The 22,629-nt window shown below is 26.0% G+C and overlaps 2 protein-coding genes and 1 long non-coding RNA gene across 3 annotated transcripts; 1 reads left to right on the forward strand and 2 right to left on the reverse strand.

Moving 5' to 3' along the window:
• Nucleotides 1-358: 358 nt before the first annotated feature.
• On the reverse strand, nucleotides 359-6,772 carry LOC105837600 (protein takeout). The gene is made up of 4 exons (XM_012682513.3): nucleotides 6,479-6,772; nucleotides 3,961-4,248; nucleotides 2,615-2,764; nucleotides 359-1,248 (listed from the first exon to the last, which is right to left on the reverse strand). The coding sequence occupies exons 1-4, from the start codon at nucleotides 6,645-6,647 to the stop codon at nucleotides 1,097-1,099; spliced, it is 759 nt and encodes a 252-aa protein (XP_012537967.1). The 5' UTR covers nucleotides 6,648-6,772; the 3' UTR covers nucleotides 359-1,096.
• Nucleotides 6,773-7,435: 663 nt separating this feature from the next.
• On the forward strand, nucleotides 7,436-16,694 carry LOC118646183. Its single transcript, XR_004963735.1, has 3 exons — nucleotides 7,436-7,944; nucleotides 15,894-16,140; nucleotides 16,283-16,694. It is a non-coding gene; the product is annotated as an uncharacterized LOC118646183 (long non-coding RNA).
• Nucleotides 11,921-21,383, reverse strand: LOC105837595 (circadian clock-controlled protein daywake). The gene is made up of 4 exons (XM_028190517.2): nucleotides 21,129-21,383; nucleotides 12,830-13,092; nucleotides 12,422-12,533; nucleotides 11,921-12,234 (listed from the first exon to the last, which is right to left on the reverse strand). The coding sequence occupies exons 1-4, from the start codon at nucleotides 21,187-21,189 to the stop codon at nucleotides 11,939-11,941; spliced, it is 732 nt and encodes a 243-aa protein (XP_028046318.2). The 5' UTR covers nucleotides 21,190-21,383; the 3' UTR covers nucleotides 11,921-11,938.
• Between the last annotated feature and the right edge of the window lie 1,246 nt (nucleotides 21,384-22,629).

Consider the following 22,629-nt stretch of genomic DNA (forward strand, 5'->3'; position numbering starts at 1 on the left):
AGTTTGAATGACATTACAGACAGATTTTAATTATTACGTATTACGGATACTTTGTTACAAATATTGCAGCAAAAAGTCTAACTTAACAAAATTAGACATTATAATTTATATTTTAAGACAAAGATCAAACAAAAAATAATTGATTGAACACACATAAGTATTTTGATAATGATAAACTAATACTTTTTTAATGTGTAAAAAAAGCCAATAAATATTATTATGTCCACATATAATATATGTACATATAATTGTGTATACAAAACTTACTTTTATTATATTTGTATTTGTTATATTAAAAACAATAAGTATATGTATAACTAGTTATTTATTATCTAATCTAGTTATTTATTATCTAATCTAATTCTTTAAATTCGTATAACGCTAAATATAATACATTCGAAAATTTAAACCATTAAAATGTTAAATGTTGTCTATATGCCATTATAAAGTAATTCGAATAATTAATTGTCAATTTAGATATTTTAGATTCTTCAATGCCACAATAAAGTAAAACTGAAATAAATAATAAACTATGATACCGTAAGACAAGACTGAAACAGTAAGACAAGAGTTTGCTACAAATTGTTCACGGTTAATGTTATCCTAAACAATATACATACATACGTAATTATATTTATTATTAATTTCAACCCTAAAAATTTTTTATTTTTCCCATGAACATCTTTACAATTATGCTTTGGGTAACGCTTGTAAAATGGAAACAACAAAATTCAATGTTTCCAAAAATTATATACAAAAACACCCTGTATTTTATTGCAGCGTAATAACAATTTTTACTCTGCAGATATAAATTGCTTATTGGACAAGTCATGTCTAAAAAAATTACATTACTAATCGCTACAAATTTTTCTCAACAAATGGTTTTTCTTAAAAACATTAATTGGAAATAATCGATATCTTTGTTATTCGTGATTTTCGAGTTCTGTGTCAGGAACCTCCATTGTATCTCGAAGATGACTCGCGCGAACATAAGAGATTCTTTTCCTTTTACGTTAAGTCTCGCGTCGCGGTTCAAAAATGCACCGATGACGTAATAATGATTGAATTTTACTCTCGATAGTTATCAGTCGATTGTTTAATCCGTAATCCAGGCGTCATATGGCACTTGAGCAAAAAGTTTCTCCACAAAACCCGTCATCACTTGTAGCAGCTTCCTCCTCAGATCCGGTTTCATTTCTTTCAACAATTCTTGGCTATTAGTATTGATGAAAAGATTAAGCGCCGCCACTATTAAAAAGAAACAAAAGTAATATTAAAATACAATTTAAGATTTAAAAAAATTTTTATATACAAAATTTAAGTTTTTAAATGTGAACAATAAATAATATGTAAAAACATGACTTATTAAAGATGAGATTTGATCACAGGTGGATTTTCGTGCTGATATTTCTTGTGTAATTTTATATACATTATCAAGTTTATCAAACTAAGCATCAAATAAATTTTTAATCTTGTAAGACAGTTCAAAATTTATCAAGAATAATAATATCAAAATATTAAAAAGAAATAGTCTATTTAATAATAATAATGTATATGTATAATAAGAATAATAAGCATCTATTATGGAAATAAGACCAATAAGAATTTCTCTTTCTAAGCAATAAAATTTTTTATAATTTATTTAGAGAAAAGAACTCTTATTAACATCATTGCTGCATCAAATGTTTGTTAACATTATTATAAAATTAATTACTAATTTAATATTTTTATATTTAAGGTAAAATAATAACTTGTCATGTTTAAAGTTTCACAGTTAAAGTTTAACAGTAAGATTAAGAAGTTAAAAATGTTTAATTTAATTCAATTAATTTTAAGTAAATAAACTTTTAACTTTAATTAGTTATTTTTTAAATACATAAACTTTAATTTACTAACTAATTTTCTATGTTAAAAATTTACCTAAGTAAAAGAGAAAAAGATTGAAAAAAGTTTGATTTGTTAATATATATAAACACAGTTCACAAATAAAATATTATATTTATTAATATTGTAATTGTCTTGTTATTTAGAATAATCTATAATTTTAATTTTAAAAAATTATGACATTCTAACTGAATATAAATAACATTTTTCAAAATTAATTTACTTTAATTTAATTTTATGCAATTATTAATAGTTAATTATTTGTTTATCTAACATAACTAAATTAATATTAAAAGTTATTTAGTTTAAGTTAACTAATTTTAAAAAATATTAATTTATTTTGGTTATATTATTACTATTTTTGTTCAATTAAAATTGTATATCAAGAAAACTTATTTGTCGCAATGTTTATTAGAGAAATATTACACAAAATTCCACAAAAATCTAATTATAACCAAATAGCCTTTAATTAATTGCTTTTTAAACGTTAGTGTCAAATAATATCAATTTTATTATGGCATTTATTTGCACTTTTATTTAAATTCATCTTATTACATGTTAATCCTTTAATTTTTTAAATATTCTTTATTTATTTTTAAAAGTTTATTTAAATATATTTATTATTACTTTTTAGTATCATTATTGTATTACATTAAAATTTTTTTTATTTTAAATACATAAATTAAAAACAATCTAAAGTTTATTCATTAGCCCAAAAATTAGTACTTACATAGTATGCTGTTGGAGTCGCGAACGTTTTCAACTCCCATCTTAATATTTTGTACACTGAAATCTATTTTCAGTTGTTGCAGTCTAAGATAACGACGATCTTCATATAAAAATGGCCTTGCTCTGATAAAAACCTTGGCCCTGACACCCTCTACAAAGAAGCAAGAAAATTTAAAATAAATTGGATAAAAAAGAGAATACATCGCTTTTATCAAAAAAATTATAACAAATTTATATAAATTGTGATTATATGTTATTGAAATATTTTATATTAATGACCATTAACAGTAAATTGTTTAAATTAATTAAATTATTTCAAAAATGATTTTTCTTAATACTTTTATTACACAATGTGTCGCATAAATAATTATTACTTGTACGTAAATAAATATTTAAAAATATTATTATATTTTGGATAATTAATAAATATTTTTTATGATATAATAACAAGATTATTTTCTTTTTATTACAAATTTTGTAAAAATATTATATTTCTTATTAATATGAAATACTACTAACAATATTATAAAAATATTAAAATAAATATTTTATGATTTAGAATTATACAATCTATTGAGAAAAGATTCGTACATCGGGTTGTCATTAAAAAGGCGCGAATAGCAGTGACTCATTCAAAAGAGAATGTTTCAAGATCCTTCATTTTCTTTTTTTATTTCGCTTACGACAAGAGAATAAATCATGTTTATAAGGAGTTTAACGCTGTGACAATTAATTAACGCAGCACAGATTCTCACGTATGAATGTAGTATTCATATTTTATAATGCAGAATTAGACACGAAAGTTACTCTCACTATTAACATAAAAGTTATAAAAAAGTAATTTGTATTTTATACATATATAAAAATTATAAAAAAGTAAATTTTATTTAATGTATATTTTGGATATAATATTTTAAAATGCAATTAATTTTTATTATTAATCACACATTAATGCTTATAATAATTTTATTAATTACTTAATTGCTTCTTTAGTAAACATTAAAAAATTGCTTAAATATATAACCTATTATTGAGCCAACTATTACTTTTGAGTACAATTGTATGATGCTACAAAATAGCATTTATCATCAAAGCAAGTGAAGTTTGTTGACAATAAATATACACAGCGTAAAGTGAAAGTTACTGCTGTCACGACATACTTGCAGTGCCATTTCACTCGGTCGAAGATTCATTGGAAAAACATTACGTACTTGTCATAGTGCTTTCTTTTTTCTCGCTGGATGCAATAACTATCATAGAACAATAGGTATGGCAACACAACAGATAAATTACGCTAATGAGTATCAAAGCTAATTAGTTTTATTCTTTTTTTCAACAGGCTCTTACCGTATTCGCCCCAATAATCTCCGGCGCCGCTGGCTTGCACTAAAATCAAAGTTCCACTGGACCGATATTTAGCAGCTGCTCTAATTCTGGGAACGCTAAAGGCCAGTTGCAATTGCACTTCATCGTCAGTTATTCTTGTCCTGAGGCCAGTTATTCGCAGGGAAGATACTCCTCTCGCGGTGATATTCTTGAATTGTGCCCTGTAGCCATTCGGGCCTCCTCCGAGCGCGATATGCAGCTCGTCCAGGATAATTGGCTCTACTTCTGGATAACCCAGTTGCGGTAGACCTGCAATTGCAATGTTGTTAGAACGTGACTTCACCGCAAACGACGTATATTCTCTTAAGTAAATTTTACGTGATGTTGCAAGAATGTAATTTTTCTTGAGCAGTAATGTCGTGTTAAATGACACTATTAAATCTTATTACATTTTAATTTGTAGATTGTTATATCTTTACAGCAATTTAATACTAACAGTATTAAATTGGCCAGTAATTATTATTCATTTATATTACTAAGAGTACTAACAAAAGTGCATTTAATACTCAGTAAAATAATAATTAATTCTCAATTGTTCAATTTAATACAGTCAGTATTATATGTTTGTAAGGTCATTAAACCGTTTATAATCTTACTGTTTATTAATTATTGCTGTAATACATTTTAAAAGGCTTATTGCATCCAAAAGTAACTTCAGTAATTTTCCACCCGCTGGCACGCTTCAAGAAAGCTATTGCTCCAGGTGTGCCCAAGCAATATCATACAATACTAGTAGAATGTAGGACACTGGGTGACCATTCGAATACACCGTTATAACGTGCCGTGATCGTTAACAAAACCACGTGGTTACGGAACCAGTTCGTCCCAGACTTTCAACTTTCAGTTTATTTACAAAAAAGAATTATTTGCATTATTATCTAAATTTATTTTTTTGAAAGCGTACTTTTGACTACAGCATGTAAAATTTTTTCACATAATATAATTATAATGTAGTAAAATATTACCAATGCTGGCATTACTTTGTTTTTGGATAATATTTCTTAAACAGAAGCTAAAAATAAAACTTTTTGAAAACATAAATGTAAACTAGAAAGTCGTTGCTCAAATATAAATTTATAAACAAAAACAATTTTGTGATAAAATATATTTTTATGTATTAAAGAACAAAGTTTATAAAATAAAAAAGCTAGAATTAAACATTAAAAAAATAAAAGCAATTTAAGGACTAAAAATAAAAATAAAAAATTTATTTAAAAAATTTATTTAAGAAATAGAGAATTTATTTAAAATAAAATTTTGTTGTAAAAAAAACAGATCACATATCTTAGATTTATTCACAATAACAAAGAAATATACAAGTTTCCACTCTACGACAATTTTATGTTCCGAATTGCTTTATGAGACAAATATAAATCATAAACTAAATATGTAAAATTTTCTTATATTTATACATACTTCTTACATACTTTTTGTATAAACTATGCAATTTACAAAAAAATTATGCTTGAAATGAAGTTTTACTTTAAACAAATTTATATTTAACAGATTTTATATTTAAAAAACTGTAAATTATGGATTTTTATCTATTTAATTGTTTAAGCACATTACGTTTTTTTTTATTATTATTAATAGAGTACAATGTTTAGTTTTTGAAAAATAAGAGGTGTCGCTTTAAAAATTTATGCCACTATTAGTGATTTTCTATTATATTAATTATCATAAAATAATAATATTAATTTTTATTTAATAATTTTAATTAATTTTATTTCTATTTCATTTATTTTCTTCAAATATTAATCAAATATCTAATTTATTTTATATGGCTTTACTGCAGATTTCCTAATCTTAAATAGAAAAATCTTAAATAGAAATGATTTTAAAGCTAAAATGTTTTTCTTCTTACTCAATAAGAATTTGAAAAATGCTTTTTATTTTTATGTATTTTAAACTTAGCGTATTATTTTTAAAGATAACAATTTTTTCTATTTAAAGAAACGTTACAACAGATTATTAACATTCTTGACAATAATGTGAAGTAAAAAAGTGAAGAACAAAGAGATTGCTTGAGCAATATACTTCGACGAACCGCAAATTCCTATCATCTGCTGAGACTTCACTTGACACGACAAGAAACGGCAAACTGAATAGTACTTCAACTTTCCCAAGGTTTTTCGATACTTTAATTATACTTAGTCATTAATTATAATGTTAACATATTTTAGTCACTAATTGCAATAAACATAAATATTAAATTAAAATCAAATCAAATAAAACCAATAGAAAATTTAATTTAAATACATACATTTTAAATTTCTTTTTCGTTTACGTAAGTAAGATCTTTTAATATGTTAAATATATTATTATTTAAAAAACCGGATTGTAGAAATCGAATGATTGCTACTATATAATGTCTCATAAAGCTAGAAAGCTAGACGAAGTAGAAACTAACAACTATGTAAAAAATAGAAACTTTAAAGTGTTGATATATGTAAATCACTCTAGATCCTCGACATCTCACCTTGACGGAAATGTTCGACGAGTGTATTGGCCGTTCTGGCGAGGCAGGCCTCCAGTCTTGGGTCGCTCCTGGAGCAGGGCTCCAAAAACTCCAGGCCCCTGTATTTTCCAATGGCCTGGGCACCGATCAGCAGCGTGCACGCGTAACACAATAGCACAGCATTCCTCATCTCTGGTTTACTTTTTCTTTTTCTCCTTCCTTTGTTACGATCGACTAGTACCTATCGATATACTGTACGAAACGATCAGGTTTCTCGACGAGGAATGATCGACTGGCAGGGATGCGCCTGGCCTTATAGGCTACCTTGACATTGCCCCCCGCTATACCAGCTTTAAAGATAAAGAAGAAAAAGAAAAAGAAGAAGAAGAGGATCGAACCTTAAGCGGTCGAGCTAGTACGTACACTTTGAATACGTACTTGTCTCTTTAACTTGTACAAGTGCAAAACAAATTATATACAAATAAGCGTGCAAGTATGTTGTATATATATACAATCAATAAAAATTGCATAGTAGCACAGAGCTACAGCTGTTAAATTATAAACGTTTAAAATTATGAAAATGGCTTTTTATAATTTTACATATTTTCTGTTACTTTAATTCTATTTAAATTTTTAATTTCCCGATCTATACTCTTAATTTAAATAAATTTTAATAAAATTGAATCTTAAATAGCGAAACAACAAAGTCACGCCAGTATCATTATAGATTTCGCCAATCAACTTTCCTAGACGCAAAAAGGCGGAGGAAACGACGCAAATTTTATGGAAGGTTTTCTTTATAACTTTTACCAACGTTAACTTTAAATTAACTGCAGTAAACTATGTACTATAAGATAATCCTCCAATGAGCAGACCTGAAGCCGATGAAGGAGATGCAGAAACTATTGATTAATTTATGACCTTACTTTCCCAATAATTGCCAACGTTTGTTTATAATTTTCTTTTTTTATCTGATCTATTTTAAAGTGGTACGCGCGGTTAATGATTGGAAAGGGCATAGAAAAAGCAGTTTTCTCTGCTTCTGATAATTAGCAAATCGGATAATTAGACAAATCAAATACATCGCATGCAATAAATATTCTTAATAAATCAAATACGATCTATTGATGCAACTGATTGGTCTCTTAAATTGCGTAATTTAAGTATAGTCGCATAGCCTGAATTTAAAAGCATGACAAAATGATAAACAGTTGAATGTGAGACGTTCAAACAGCGACAATCGTCAATAATGAGTGACGAAGAGAAAGAAAGCGTTTTGATAGACGTCAGAATGGACGTCATAGTACAGCCAAAAGGAGAGTAGGAGAATGTTAAGCACCGTTAATCGCCTTGGTCACGTTCGTTTTAAGTCACGTTTCCGACTTGTTCACGCATATGTTCGCGGAAGATCGTCGGTCATACTTCCTGCCTTTAAACGTGAGGAAAAAACACAATTGAAGGGTTAACCTGCAAACCAACCCCGCGAAGTAAAGCTTACAACAAATAACGTTTTAGAAATTGAATACTACACTATACTACTATACTGACAGAAATATTGAGCAAAATTTGGTTGATATACAGTTAATTAAATGATATCGTTGTGGTACTTAAAAAGTTCGTTTAATTAAAATATTTTGTTAGGATGACAAAATTTTTTGAAGATGGTAATTAATACAACGACATTATTTTATTACACATTAATCAAAGTTTTGCTTGCTAATAGAAAACAATACATTTTTCTTGATCGACACGATTCAAATTAGATAAGATTTGTTTCGATTTGAATTTGATTTCTATTTTGGACCTAAGTCGTTTAAAAATCCAATAAGTTCAAATACGAATCACATATAGCAACAATTTTATAAAATTACATTTTAAAATGATTATATTATAATACATGTATAAGCAATATAACCTTTCTTACAAGAAGATTTTTCATTACAGAAAGATTATCAATACTGGCGTACTATTTTGTTTTTAAATAATATTTTTTAAACAAGAACTAAAAATAAAGTTTTAGAAAAACATAAATTTAAACTAGAAATTGTCTTCTATTATATGATATATACATGTATATGTATATATAATCTGATAGAATACAATATATATTATACATGTGTGTATATATATAAAATTTATTTATTATATATATATATATATAATTTAATTATTTAATTATTTAAAATTTAAAAAGATAATATTAGTATTAATTTCCTTATATTAGTATATTAATTTCCTTTTTGCTTAGAGCAGAATTTAATTTCCAAGAAAAACAGGCTATCGCTTTAGGAAGCTCATGCTAGTATTAACAATCTTTCTTTCTTTTCCCTATGTATTAATTTTTATCTATCAATAATTATATTGTGAAGTAAAAGTTAAGTTTTATCGATTCAATTTAATTTAATATTAAAGAATTTTGATTCGTATATTTTTATCACAAACTTTGTATTTTTTTCTTAACGTTTTGACATAGCTTTTTTAATTAAAATTTTAAATTATCTAGAAATCCTATTTATTAATTTAACTAAAAAATTTAATAAACAATTAATTTAAATAACAACATAAATAAACTTGATATGGTTAATTAATTTTGATATAATAAGATTATATTCAAAAAGTTCCTATTTATTAACTGTTTTTATCGACAATAATTCTTACATAATGTATATTTGTTATATTTAATTGTTATTACTCCTTTGTTAATTTTTTAAATTTTGGTACTAACTAATTAAAAAGTTTGAAGTTACGTAATAAAGTTAATAACTTCTAACGCCAATCAATTGTTTATTTGACCAATCTGGCACACTTTATTAGGAATAATAATACAGCACAACGTTTTGACCAAACGCTTTCCGGTTCTTATCAAATGTATCGTAATTAATCCGTTAGAAGTAAAAAATTTTATTAAAATTATTAAAAGAATTAACTTATTATAAAAAATTTTATTTTAAATATAACTATCAGCTATTGTTTCAGAATACGTGTTGAACGACACGTCCACACTCCGCAACGTTTGACAGAAGAAACTTGTTTCCTCTTGTTTCTTTTACCAAACATTGCGAAGTGTAGACGTGTCATTCAACAGGTATTCCGAAACAACAGTTAATAGTTCCATTTAAAATATAATTTTTGACTTCTTTGAACAGATGAATTAAGATACACTTAATAAGGTCCGTAAAGCGTCCGGTCGTAACGTCGTACTGTATTATTATTCCTAATAAAGTGATTGATCAAACAAATATTTGATTATCGTTATTTATTTACTAGCAACATATAAAATAGTTTAAGTTGATTTTAGTAACTTTTAATTTAATTTAATTTTTACTTTAAGTTACAAATATAATTATTATTTATTTATTTAATGATCTATACTGTAATTACATTAGAAGAGAAGGTGATAATATGGCCGCCTATTTATATTTTATTTAATAACTTTGTTAATAATTAATGTTTTAAGTTGAAATTTTACGATTATATTCATCAAAGTGTTGTTCATTAGATTTTTAATTCGAAGTTATAAAATATTTATTATATCATACATTATTTATAAAAGTGTAACGATACTGCATAATGGGCCAAAGAGAAATAAGGAGGATAATATGGCCACCACAAAAATAAATGTAAAAAAATTGGTTTTGTTTAAAAAGGTCACATATTTTGTTAGAAATCTATATATTTATACAAAATAAGTTGTTATATCAAAACAGGTGATTTTTAATCACATTTAATAAAAGTTAAATAAAAATAACTTTAAATCTAAACAACCTATTCATATAAAAAATTTAAAAAAATTAACAGCCTTAAATTAAGCCTTTAATCGATTTATCGAGGAATTTTGTTCCTCGATATAAAGATCTCGGAGAGAGAGAGAGAGAGAGAGAGAGAGAAAGAGAGAGAAGTGACCACATTACTAGCACACTTAAATGGCTATATTGCCAACATCCTATATCATCGTTTAATTTTGTATGACTCGAGATATATACAGCCGAATAAAGAGTTAAATAATAAAAAAGTACTCAAGTGTGCATACATTTAGGTGATAATGCGGTTAAGTTTAAAAAGAATGAGGAAGTATGTGCAGTAATTAAACGTTAAAATGTATCTCAAAAAATTTTCGAAATTCTTAAAAGTATAAATACCTTATAATAAATGTTGACTGTTGTGTTTTGTCATATTAGCATTATTATAGAAGGCTATTAAACAAATAATATCATAAATAATTACTAGAATTCGTCAACTAATAACGGAGATAATATGGGTAGCCATATTATCTGCACTGGCCACCTTCTCCTCTATTATTTACAACCATGTAATTTTTTTTAATATTGTAATATTTTAAGTTAATATAAATTATACTTTTTAAAGTTAATATTCTTTTAAAACTTAAAAAAGTAGAAGTTAAGTGGCTTATAAAATTAATTTAGTTACGTTAAAAATTACAGAAACAAAAAGTTAACTTTAATTCTTAAACTAATCTGAACACAACAATTAACTAAGTCAACTTTTTGTTCCTGTAATTTTTAACGTAACTAAATTAATTTTGTAATTAACTTTTACTTTTTTAAATTTTGTTTTAAAAGAATATTAACTTTCCAACCAAATCCAACCATGATTTATGTATAATACGATAAATATAAGTACAAGGTTGTGCATACTAGGGTTAAGATTCCATACTGAAGTCAATCTGTTCATTTTTCTTGCGCTTCGTGCAAACACGTAGTCTGCATCTTTCTGTGATGAATATCAACAAACCTGTCTTTAAAAGAAAATCCGCATTTAAAATGATGAGAGCTCAAAGATAATACTTTGACTAATATAAATTTTATCTGTAAATTAAAATTAACATATAATCTAATAACAATTAGTATGAATAAAAATTCTTCGGTTCAATGATTTGTAATGACGTTTCTTGTGTTCTATAAAAACTCAGGTTCAAAGACCGCGACTTTTTCAAGGTGAACAGCTATTGAGACAGAAAACAAACACTTTGTTCTGCTATTAATATACTTAGCATTCCTCGTAGATATAATGCATTCATTATAACGTATGCAGAAAATATAATATTTTATATTAATAAAGTATTAAAATTAATTTATACTAAAAAACCTAATTAATTTACTATTTCAATATCCATTAATTTATTTATTAAGTATAAAACATAATTAATTTTTTAAGTATAAAACTTAATTAAGAAATTATACAAAAAATGTGTAGATTGTAAAAAAGAAAAGCATTTATTTACTTAACATAATTCATATACAATTGTTTGTAAACACAATGAGAGTTGCATGAAATTTATTGTCGATAAATTTTACTCTTTTGTAAATGATCTGACAGACAAATTGTTTACAAATCTATAATAATTTTTTATTTACTTATTTATTAATTGAGAAATTTACTTTTATCTATTTAATCACATATATAATATATATAATATATATATATATATATATATATATATACCTTAAAGTTATAATCAATTTAATTTATGGTTGGTCTTGATTTAAAAATCTGTTCGAAAGGAAAATTACGAAAGTCATAGTCGAAGATATCTGTGAAAGCGGTCGAAACGAGTTCATTGATTAGACCTTTCGTTAGAACGAAACTTGATTGCCATGTATTATTGATGATTTTATCGAGAATATTTTCGAGGAATTGTTTACCAAATAGAAGATTTGTAATGTGAAGCTTTAAATCACTAATAACTTGAACGTCCATATTTGCCCGCAATTTCTGTCCTGGCACTTTGGTAATGACGGTTGTTTGTATAAGGTCATCTGTAAAGACAAAAAATTGTAAGACTATTGTATATAAAATAAAAAAATTTTTTTAACATTTCTGCTAATTTAGTGCAACTAAATTTTATATTAATAATCGAAAAATCGCATAAATTATTTTCTTATGTTGTACACCGAGTTTCGAATAAATTTAGTAATGGAATGCAAATTTGTTAGCAACACTTACATAAAGCGAGAGTGAATTTTCCTCTATTGCTTATACTGGAGCTGAAGCATGTGCCTTTAAATTCGTAATTTCCCGTCAGAAATTTCTCTGGGAAACTTTGTGTGTACGTAACCTAATTGATGCAATATTTTGTTTAGTTATTTCGTCGACCGTCTGTCCACTAATTGTAAGATCTTTTTATAGTACAAATTAAATTTTTTCCATAATAAAAAAAATTTAATAAACAAAAAAATGACATAAAATTATACCATCGTTATTTAATATATTTTTATCTTTAATATAAAATATGTGCAATAAAATCTACATAAAATTATACATTAAAAAAAGTATAATAAGTGACCACTTTTACTATGACATTTAACGATCAAACATCTAATGTATAATTATATTGATGGATAATGCATGTACCTTGTAATTTGCAAGATCGGAAACAAATTTTGTCACTTTACTCAAGGACCATCCGGTTTCGGTGACATTCCGTAGAGTTAAAGTAAACCCAAAGTTTGGTATTCCTCTTTTAGCCGTTATCTCTTTAGCAAAAAAGGGATCAAACGGGAGCACATTGTATTTCGGCAAACCGGTTTTGAAATAAGGTCGAATCGCATTTAATCCTTCTCGCACACAAACGTCAAAACCTGATACGTTGGGGTGACAATTTCTAAAGTGATCCTCTGAAAATAATAACGTATAATTGACAATCCATCTTAAACATCACAAAAGATTGGATAATAAAAATCTGCAAATTAATACAATATATTAAAAACAAAGTGTTCTTTCACGTAGATAATGTCATGTAAAGATATAAGACGTGAGTGTATAAGTATGCTTACGGGTAGACTCCTAAGATCATTTCGAAATGAAAATTTTTATATCAAAATGTTGAAATAATCTATGAAAAACGCATAATAAGGTAATGAGTCAACACTGTAATTAGTGCCCAAATAATGATCTAAACTTTAAAATTAAGGAATAATTTATTAAACATTTCGACTTACAAAGCCTTAACCATATTCAAACTAATTATTTGAACGCATGCGTATCTTTACTCGGTGTACACTATGATCAACGTATCGGACAGCTCTATGTTCAAGGACACCCGCATTGTTGCAAACTAAGTTGGTGATAATTGCCGTATGTATCCTTTATTTAAATTAAATTATGTGCGAATATACAACAAGAAAAAAGAAAAGAGAGAAACTCGTACAGACTATTTACTGTCAGACGTTAAATATAGAAGAAAAAGAAACAAAGAATTAGTCAACGTATAAATTAAATTTAATATAATACAAAAAAATTAGAACTATCAAAACTTATAAAATATACGCGTCAATGATAAATATGTCTTTTGTAAGTCATCTAAAGATAAAATGAGAATTTAATATTTATTGTCAGTCCGAATATTGGAAGAGAGCTATATTATTTCAACAAGTTTAGTTTTTTAATTATTAACATGTATGTTTAATTAAAATGTTTAGAATCTGTTTGTACATTTAAGGGAATATGCTGAGGATGTTTTACCGATAAAAAGACATAACCTTTGTATCGCAAATTTTTTTTATTTTTTTAATAGATTTGGAAATCCTTCTGCAGAATGAAAGTATACGCATTATTATGTTCTGTATTATGGAGTTTATACCAAAAACGAAAAAAATTAATAATTTGCAATGAATTTAATCGAGAGTGTCTGAAGCTGTCACATCTTAACAATATTTGCTTAAAATAATAGATCTACAGTTTGCACTTACAAAATTCAAATTTATAGATAACAAGAACAATATCGAGTTTTAAAATTTAGATTTATTTAATTAAAACAAAATTAGGCTACAAAAATATTGTTTACATACGCGTGAAAAGTCAATAAGTAAAGCAAAATAAAATAAAAATTTCCTTTTCGATATTAAATCTAAATCACAGACTAATATTAATACATTTACTTTAATTCTGGAAAAGAATTCTTTTTTTGATACTCCTTAAAATAAATGTTAATTACTGGTCAATTAAACACTGTCCAGTTTTATTACATTTTTATAAGGAATTTTTATTTATAAAAATCAAATCTATAAAAAAATACTTATGAAATTTTGTTAATAATGTGCACGAATAACTCTACATTATCGACCCCGATCAACTTTGAGAAGCACTTGCAGCAAAATTTATTCTTTGAGCTGTGTGTATCGACTCCGATATTAATTTTTTGGTTAGCTTTCTCTTAATATCTAAGAACTTCATATTTTCTGAGTCGAATTCAAGCTGTGAGCTATTTAGTTATAAAGAGGAAACTTAAAAACTCTGATTTATGTAATTACGATGCTCCACCTTATTCTTATTTTTAACTGTTGCTTTATTTATCCGACATAACAAGCATCACGATCTTGTAATTTAATACACTAGATTCGAATACGCATATTATGGGAAAAAAAATCTTTATAAACTTTTATGGGTTTATTAAGCTAGGCTTATTAATAATAAAAAAATAAAATCCTTATGTCTATATTTTAATAATACTGCAAAATTTTGTAAAAATAAAATTATCATGATAAATAATTGTAAACCAAAAAAATTATTTGTTGAATTATTATTTAGTTAATTGATTTTATTTTGACGTTTTTTTAATTGTTGACTCGACTTTTATTTCTATTTTTTATTGTTTTGAAAATAAACTTAAGAAGATAATTAAAATGTTAAGATTACAATACAATGTCAAGTTTAAGCTTTTAAATTAAAAAGCTTAAACTTGCCAAATTATCCAAAATTCTCGTGTTTAGGTATGATATATCGCATAGTAAAAGTGTAAAATTAGTATAAAAAATGAAAATTATACAGAAACAAATAGAAACTATTTGTGTGATGATATACCTGTGCGCATTTTAATTTGCCAATTTTAAACATTTTTCATTTAAAAACTATAGTCTCGACATTTTGATATGAGAATTTTTGTCTCAAAATAATTTTAGAGGGGAGGAATTTTTTTATAGATATTGATTTGGTCTGTACAAACACACACACACAGAACATCCTGACATGGAGAAAATTTTATATCAAAAATTACTATGTACGATAGTAGCTACGGACCATAAAAAGAAATTTCGAAGAATTATATCATAAGTAGTGTATATAATAAATATAGTAATTTGATGAAAGATATAGTAAACATTTTTATAATTTACTTTCTTTGATCTCCGCTTACTATTTACTGTAGTAATTTTTACTATAAAATTTTCATGTTTTATTTTAGTTGCGCAAAGCTAAGTAAAAAGTTAGATACAATTCAAACTTCTTTTATGTTTAATATTTTCATTGGTCAAATATTTAACTTATTATTGTATATATACGTCGCCCGAAACAGGATATTTCTTTAAAATATATTAATTATTAGAGAGAATATTATATATATCGGTAGACGTTACTGTGTAAGAAAATTCAAGTTCAAACCCTGACTGAAGTATTAATTTTTACAATAAATTATTTATAGCTTTTCTGAGGAGAGAGGATTCTATAAAGATAACTTTGATGCCATTGAGCATTAATATCTGGATAGTTTGAAACTGTTTCAAGACTGATAAAGTATCGGCGCGCAGTTCATAACGTATCAGTCGGAGATATCAAATTCACAGAAAAATTATTATTCAGCACCAAGATCCACTGCAATCCGCTGTACAATCTCATCTTTATCTTTATGTCTAACTATTTCTAATATTTATAACAGCTGAATTAAATCAGTAAGTACGTGTGATATTTGCACAAATTGTTATAAGACTACAAATTGTTGTAAGTCGTTTTAACATTGAACTGTTAATGTGATGTACATATTAAAATTGAATGCATACACGTAATCGCACATAATGTAACTTTCACTTCCAGGTATTCCGGTTTTGATAGCACTATGTTCCTTGAGAACATCACACTCGTGCAGAACTTCACATTCTATTACAAAATAAGGTATTACGTTATGTAGTGTATCAACAAACAATCAGCACATATCCATTTCTTTTGCTGAAAGTGCACTTTGGCACACTTTTCTACAATTTTTGCATATTTAATGTGTACCTTAAATAATCATTAAATTATATTATTTTAGTTACCTGTTTTTGTTCAAAACTAGATAATGCGTGAATCTATATGTAATGAATAAACGTTTATCATTACTTTATATCAATTTCTAAGACAAAGATAAAGAGTTTCCTTTTTTCTCTTTTTAGTTTCTCGGATTTTATGTGAGAGTTAATGTTTGTTCCACAAGAATCAATTTTCTTCGTATAGCTTTTAATAAAATATAATGGAGTTCTTAGTTTTTTTTTTAGTTCTTAGTACAATATTATAAATAATTGTTAATAACAGTTTTAATGTACTGATATCATTATTGTTATGTTTGACGCGTAATTATGTAGAAGAATATAGTATCTATGTTGATTCTCAAGAAATAAGTAATTATTAATAATATCACTGCAAAACATATTCACTATAAATTCCGCGAAACTATAACGGAAAGTGACTTTTTTTCCACTTTAAATAAGTGTGAAATTAAAACAGAATTATATACGTAGGGCATTGTCTTATAATAATGTTCTTTATAAATAGAACGGATTAATGTCTACTATAACGGCCGTTCTTTTCCCAGTTGTAATAAATATTTTTATTGCTAATTGTTAGTGCTAATTTATGGATGTCGATCGACGCGGTATAACCATCGTGGTGAATGTACGGCATGTGATTGCCGTACATTGCATGTGATAACAGAAATGTATGCTTCTTTTGCGGGCCTTTCCTTTATATATAAAGAGGATATGTTTTGCAGTGTATTTTTAAGTTAAATTTATGTGCATTAATTCAGTATTTTTATTAGAAGGCAGATGGAATGGATAATTTATATGCATTGTTTTTTTCATAAATCCATAATTTGGTTAATTTAATATCGTTCTTTTGCCACAAAAAAAGAGTATAATATAATACCCCGGTTTAAGTACTACTGCAAATTATCAGATTAAATAATTACATTGCAAAACTGTGAAGAAGAAAGGAAATATTTTGATAATATAATACTTTGCTATGCACATGAGTAAACATATGCAAAATTTTGCAACAGGTAGAAAGAAAGATATTATAGTTGAAATAAATTAATTTGAGCTACTCTGGGACAAGGAAAAAAAAATTTAAATAAAACACTAATAATAAAAATCCAAATAATAGATTGCGATGACTTATCTTCAAAGAAAGTGCAACATTAATTATTTACAGAAAACAAATATCAAAAAAATAAAAAATAAATAAGCTAAGAATAATTAGATTTAATAACATCACTAAGATCCGATGTAGACCGTGAGGCGATTTGAAACTCATTGATATGTTAAACAAATATCAGTTGTAATATTAACAAAATAGGAGATATAACCAAATATACATACATAGAAGTTTCCGTATTGAAGAAAAGAGATAATAACGTACGATAAAGTTTTACACTTATAGTTTTATTGTGTTTTAACATAATTAATTTGCAACGGTTATGACACCTTTTTTAATTTTTGAAAAAGTAATGAATAAACATTTCAAGAATATTGTCAACAACTCCATCAAAAGAAATATATTACATAATTTAAAAGAAACAGATAAAATAAAATGTATAATTATTGCATGATGGAAGTTGATATGTAATTATTATACTATTAAGGATGATTTGAGAATAGTGCTTCCTATAATATACAAACAATGACAGATTCCTATTTTTGAATAAGCAGTGAAACCTTCAAAAAGGGCAAAGGTCTAAAGAGAAAAGTAAGTATACTATATTTATATCAATCACACACAGAGAAATTTTAAACAATTATAATATACAATAATGGCTATGGATTATTAAAAAAAATTTTAAAGAATTTTACCATAAATAATGTAAATACTTTAGCAAATTAATAAAAAATCGCAGTAAAACTTTATAATTTCTTCCTTGATCTGCGGTTACCGCTTATAGCTTGTAGCTTACCGCTGTTACAGTAATTTTCGAAATGTCTTCGTATGGGTAACATTACTTTTAGTACGAGACCTTCTGTACAAAATATAGTATTATTTGTGTATTTTCACTAATTTTAATAATTTTCTACTAATTGCAATTAAGAGATTAATGAATAACATGCTGTACTTCTAGCAAATCTAACCGAAAACCAAAGTCCATTGGTTGGATGCGATGTTCTTTCTACTGGACATTGATTTGTGGAGAACTATAAAAATGAGTGTAAAAATGATAAAGAATGCGCAACTATTTTAATGGCAAGAATATTGAAATTGACGGAAATAAAATATATCAGACAGAATATTCAGCATTTGAAAGATATCCACGACGTCGAAAAACATGATTTCAGCAACTTTACGAACTTATTTGTGTTTAAAAGATATTAACAGAATTACACAAAAATCATATTTAACACCAAAATATATTTCTTACAGATGTTAATAAACAAATTTTGACCAGATCGAATAATATAAGACTTTTTCCTATATAATGTGTCGCTAGTTTGCAGTTGTTAATTGGAAAGAAAACGAAAATAACGCAAAAATGTTTAATTATCTGCTATCTCATTCTTTTTTTATTAAAATAACTTTTTAATAATAATTTATTAATAAAAGTAACTATTAAAATTGTTTTAATAACATCTAATATAACGTTTAATATTATAATTGTGATAATTAGTAAGGATCTACTATTTATTTTTGTAATTTTTATTTCAGACTTAGTTAAATAGCAAGTTATTATATGATACTGCGTCAGTAATGCGCTAATATGTTATTAGTACTATTCCAGTATCGCAACTCGGACAATTATTACTGAGCCAATAACGAGCCGATTGCAAAGCTTTGTATAGGTTGTTATTAATATGACGATAAATTACAAAATTTTAAGAAATCTGTAGATAACTTGAAGAAGGCAAAAGCATTTGCTAAATAAGTTCATATTACTTTAAATGAAATATATTTTATTTGCGCCCCAACAACTGCGCCCGACTCTTGTATGCTAATTATATTTCTTTTAAGTTTTACATTAATTATTTAAATACTTTTATAATTTATCTTCATTATTATTGTATAGAATACATTAACAATAAATTTTTAGACTGTATAAATGTTTAAACATATCGATAAAGTTGAGAAGGCGATTTAAAACTTGTTAGATCTTGGTGCTGATTATAATTTTTTAAACATATTAATTTAATAATTTTAGTTCATATAAACTGCGCGCCGACAAATTCATCAAACTTAAAACACAATTAATAAGCTAAATGTTGATGCTTACTGGCATTTTAGAATCCCCCTCCCCTTTACTCGAAAAATCTGAAAATAATTTGTTGCAAAAAATAATATCTGAACTGATGTTCGAACCTGTATCTCTAATTATTCCATGAGAGGATCAAAATTGTAATTAGCATCAAGATATAGCTGCGATCGTTTAGGTCGTCTAAACTTTATCGATATGTTTGAATAATACATTAATTTTATACAGATTTATACAAATTTGCAATTTATAAATATCAGAATAATTTGTGAATATTAAATTATGTAGCATGTAATAAAGTTTTACAATAATATTAAACTTGTTTGACTTTAAATTAAACATAAAACTTTTTACTCTTTATTTATGTGACATTTTTTCTAACGATTAAATTGTTAATCGTTAAATATTAAAATATGTATACACAATAAATACTTATTAAAACATTTATACACAAAAAGAACTAACTTTTGTTGAAATATCTAAGAGTTTAGCTAAATTAAGATGATAAAAGTAATTTAAATATCCGTTTTATAATTATTTTAATCATTTGACAAAATTTCTTTGGTGTATAAATAACATATGAATTATAAAAAATGTTATAATAAAAATTTTTATATTTAATTAATAGTTACAGAAAATATTGTAAATGTTTATATTATTGCAAAATACACACACACACACACACACACACACCCACACACACACACACACACACACACACAAATATGTATGTATGTATGTATGTATACACACACATATAGATCTACATTTTTAGAATGCGCTTATAAAAATATTGTAATATTTTTATAAGCACTTTTTCATTATACTACCTTTCATTAGACATAAAACAAAAACAAAATAACAAAAAAAGCGCGCTAATCTTTAAAAGCATGTTCTGAATTTTCTATTATATAGTCCAAGGAATGAAGTTGTCATAAAATTTAAGTATTCTTGAGTTTTAATTTTATATATTATTTTTATAATACAAATAATATAATTAATCTCTTTAATTCTTTCAATATAAAACAGAGTAATAAAAAACACTGTATGGACAGGATAAAAGTAATAGTTTTTCTTATTACTACGAGGACATATGTATGTATGTACATCAACAGGTCAAATAAATTTTTTTCTTGAACGCTGACGTGCCAAATTGATTCTTCAATGAATATAATATTTTGTGCCAATCTCTCCACCTTCGCTACAGAAAGTTTCTTTTCAAAATACTTTTACGTAAGTTTTAATCCGACACGTGATCGCTAAAAGATTACAAAACTTTGGTCAAGAAAAATCTAAGAAAAAATTTTTCTAAGTGTTGTATTTTACGAATTTCTTTATATTAGAAATCTACCGACCATAAACTTCTTTCTTTACCGAGCATTGAAATCACCGGCGCGGGCGTCAGAGTTCATTGCACGTGCGGTCATCGAAGTCGCCGAGAGTACTTACCGAATTCAATAGCAACTGAAGAGCGCCAAATTAAAACAAACAAAAGAACTATTAGCTGCATCTCTTCGTTTTTTTTCCCTCTGTCTTGTTCTGTCTTTTTTTTTTGATAAGTCTGGAACACGCAAAAGGAAATAACTCGATATTGATCACTACTCAGGAACGACGATTCACTTGTAGTATTACGCGAACGAGGAGCGCGTACCACGCACTTTCACTGTTAGCGATACATCTGAGAGGAGAGTTAGCGAACTGCTTCCGAGTCATGAAATTTTGGTGGAGATTTTACGTAATGTCATCAGCGAAAACATCAGAGAGAAGGGCGACGTATGGCATTCGAGGGGAAGCAAGGAATGTCATGAGAAGCCCTCTTTCTTTCCTTCTATTTCGGACCAGTTATATCGTACTTTAACGATATAAAAGAGAAAACGCGTAACTTTGGTACCAGATTACCTAACGTTACATCATGCGGTTGAAGGCGGAACAATTCGCAGCCGGTTATGAAATGGTACAGTATTTTGATAAACATATTGCACTCAAAAAATGATTCGAATTACAATTAAAATGTATACTTATTACATATTAACTGCTTACCTGAACTTATATAACTTGTGTAACACACACATCTAATTTACAAAAATTAACAAAATAAATCTAAAATAAATATTTAAAAAATTACTTGTAATGCAGATAATTATTTACACTCTTTCAAAATATGTACAGATTCGTTTCTGTTTAGGTTACAAGTATGATCTAGATTTGATAATATTTGATACATGATTTACCACTTTTCTAAATTGTATTACAATTAAGTGATTGTAATTAAAATAAACACACTTTATTATTTTTGCGTTTTTTTACAATTCAATAAAATGAGTTAAATAATCAAAACTTTTATTAATTAAAAAAATTTTACATTAAAAGTAATACATATCCCAAATTTATTATTTTTAAGAAAAAAAGTCTTATTGATTGCTTATCTTCAATATCATTGTTACTTTTACTGTAGAATTTTAAATATATATTAATTTCTTTATTATTTATTTTTACAAAGTACATGAAAATAACATAAGTTTTTCTATTTAAATTATTTTGTATTTTTATATTGTAATTGTAATTTTAACCAATTTTCGGGCATTATGGTGTATAATTAATTTTATGTTCAAATTTCTGTTATAGAGAGTTTAATTCGAAATTAATTTATACAGTTTTAAAAAATATAATTAATTAAACAACCAAATTTAAAATTTTAATTAACAATCTTATTAAAATGATTTAACTTGATCACATATATAAATATGTAAATTAAGTTTTCTAAACATATTTTAAATATCACCCACGTGCAACGTGCACACCCACACACACACGCGCGCGCGCGCGCATATATATACACTGAGAAAAAATGTTGTTAATTTGACTAAATTTTCCAACTGAATCAAATTTTTTCTATTCAATTATTTATATATTTTTATTAATTACATAAATACTTGAATTAAAATTTGTG

The sequence above is a fragment of the Monomorium pharaonis genome, chromosome 6 (assembly GCF_013373865.1).
Source record: "Monomorium pharaonis isolate MP-MQ-018 chromosome 6, ASM1337386v2, whole genome shotgun sequence".
Taxonomy (NCBI): Eukaryota; Metazoa; Arthropoda; class Insecta; order Hymenoptera; family Formicidae; genus Monomorium; species Monomorium pharaonis.

Bases quoted from the DNA above. Each gene is read 5' to 3' on its own strand.
- LOC105837600 (XM_012682513.3), bottom strand. From the start codon at position 6,647: ATGAGGAATGCTGTGCTATTGTGTTACGCGTGCACGCTGCTGATCGGT. The intron at 4,249-6,478 runs GTGAGATGTCGA...TTGCAATTGCAG, and splicing joins CGTCGAACATTTCCGTCAAG to GTCTACCGCAACTGGGTTAT. The intron at 1,249-2,614 runs GTAAGTACTAAT...TCTTTTTAATAG, and splicing joins CGACTCCAACAGCATACTAT to TGGCGGCGCTTAATCTTTTC.
- LOC105837595 (XM_028190517.2), bottom strand. From the start codon at position 21,189: ATGCAGCTAATAGTTCTTTTGTTTGTTTTAATTTGGCGCTCTTCAGTT. The intron at 12,534-12,829 runs GTACATGCATTA...TGCATCAATTAG, and splicing joins CCGATCTTGCAAATTACAAG to GTTACGTACACACAAAGTTT. The intron at 12,235-12,421 runs GTAAGTGTTGCT...TTGTCTTTACAG, and splicing joins AAAATTCACTCTCGCTTTAT to ATGACCTTATACAAACAACC.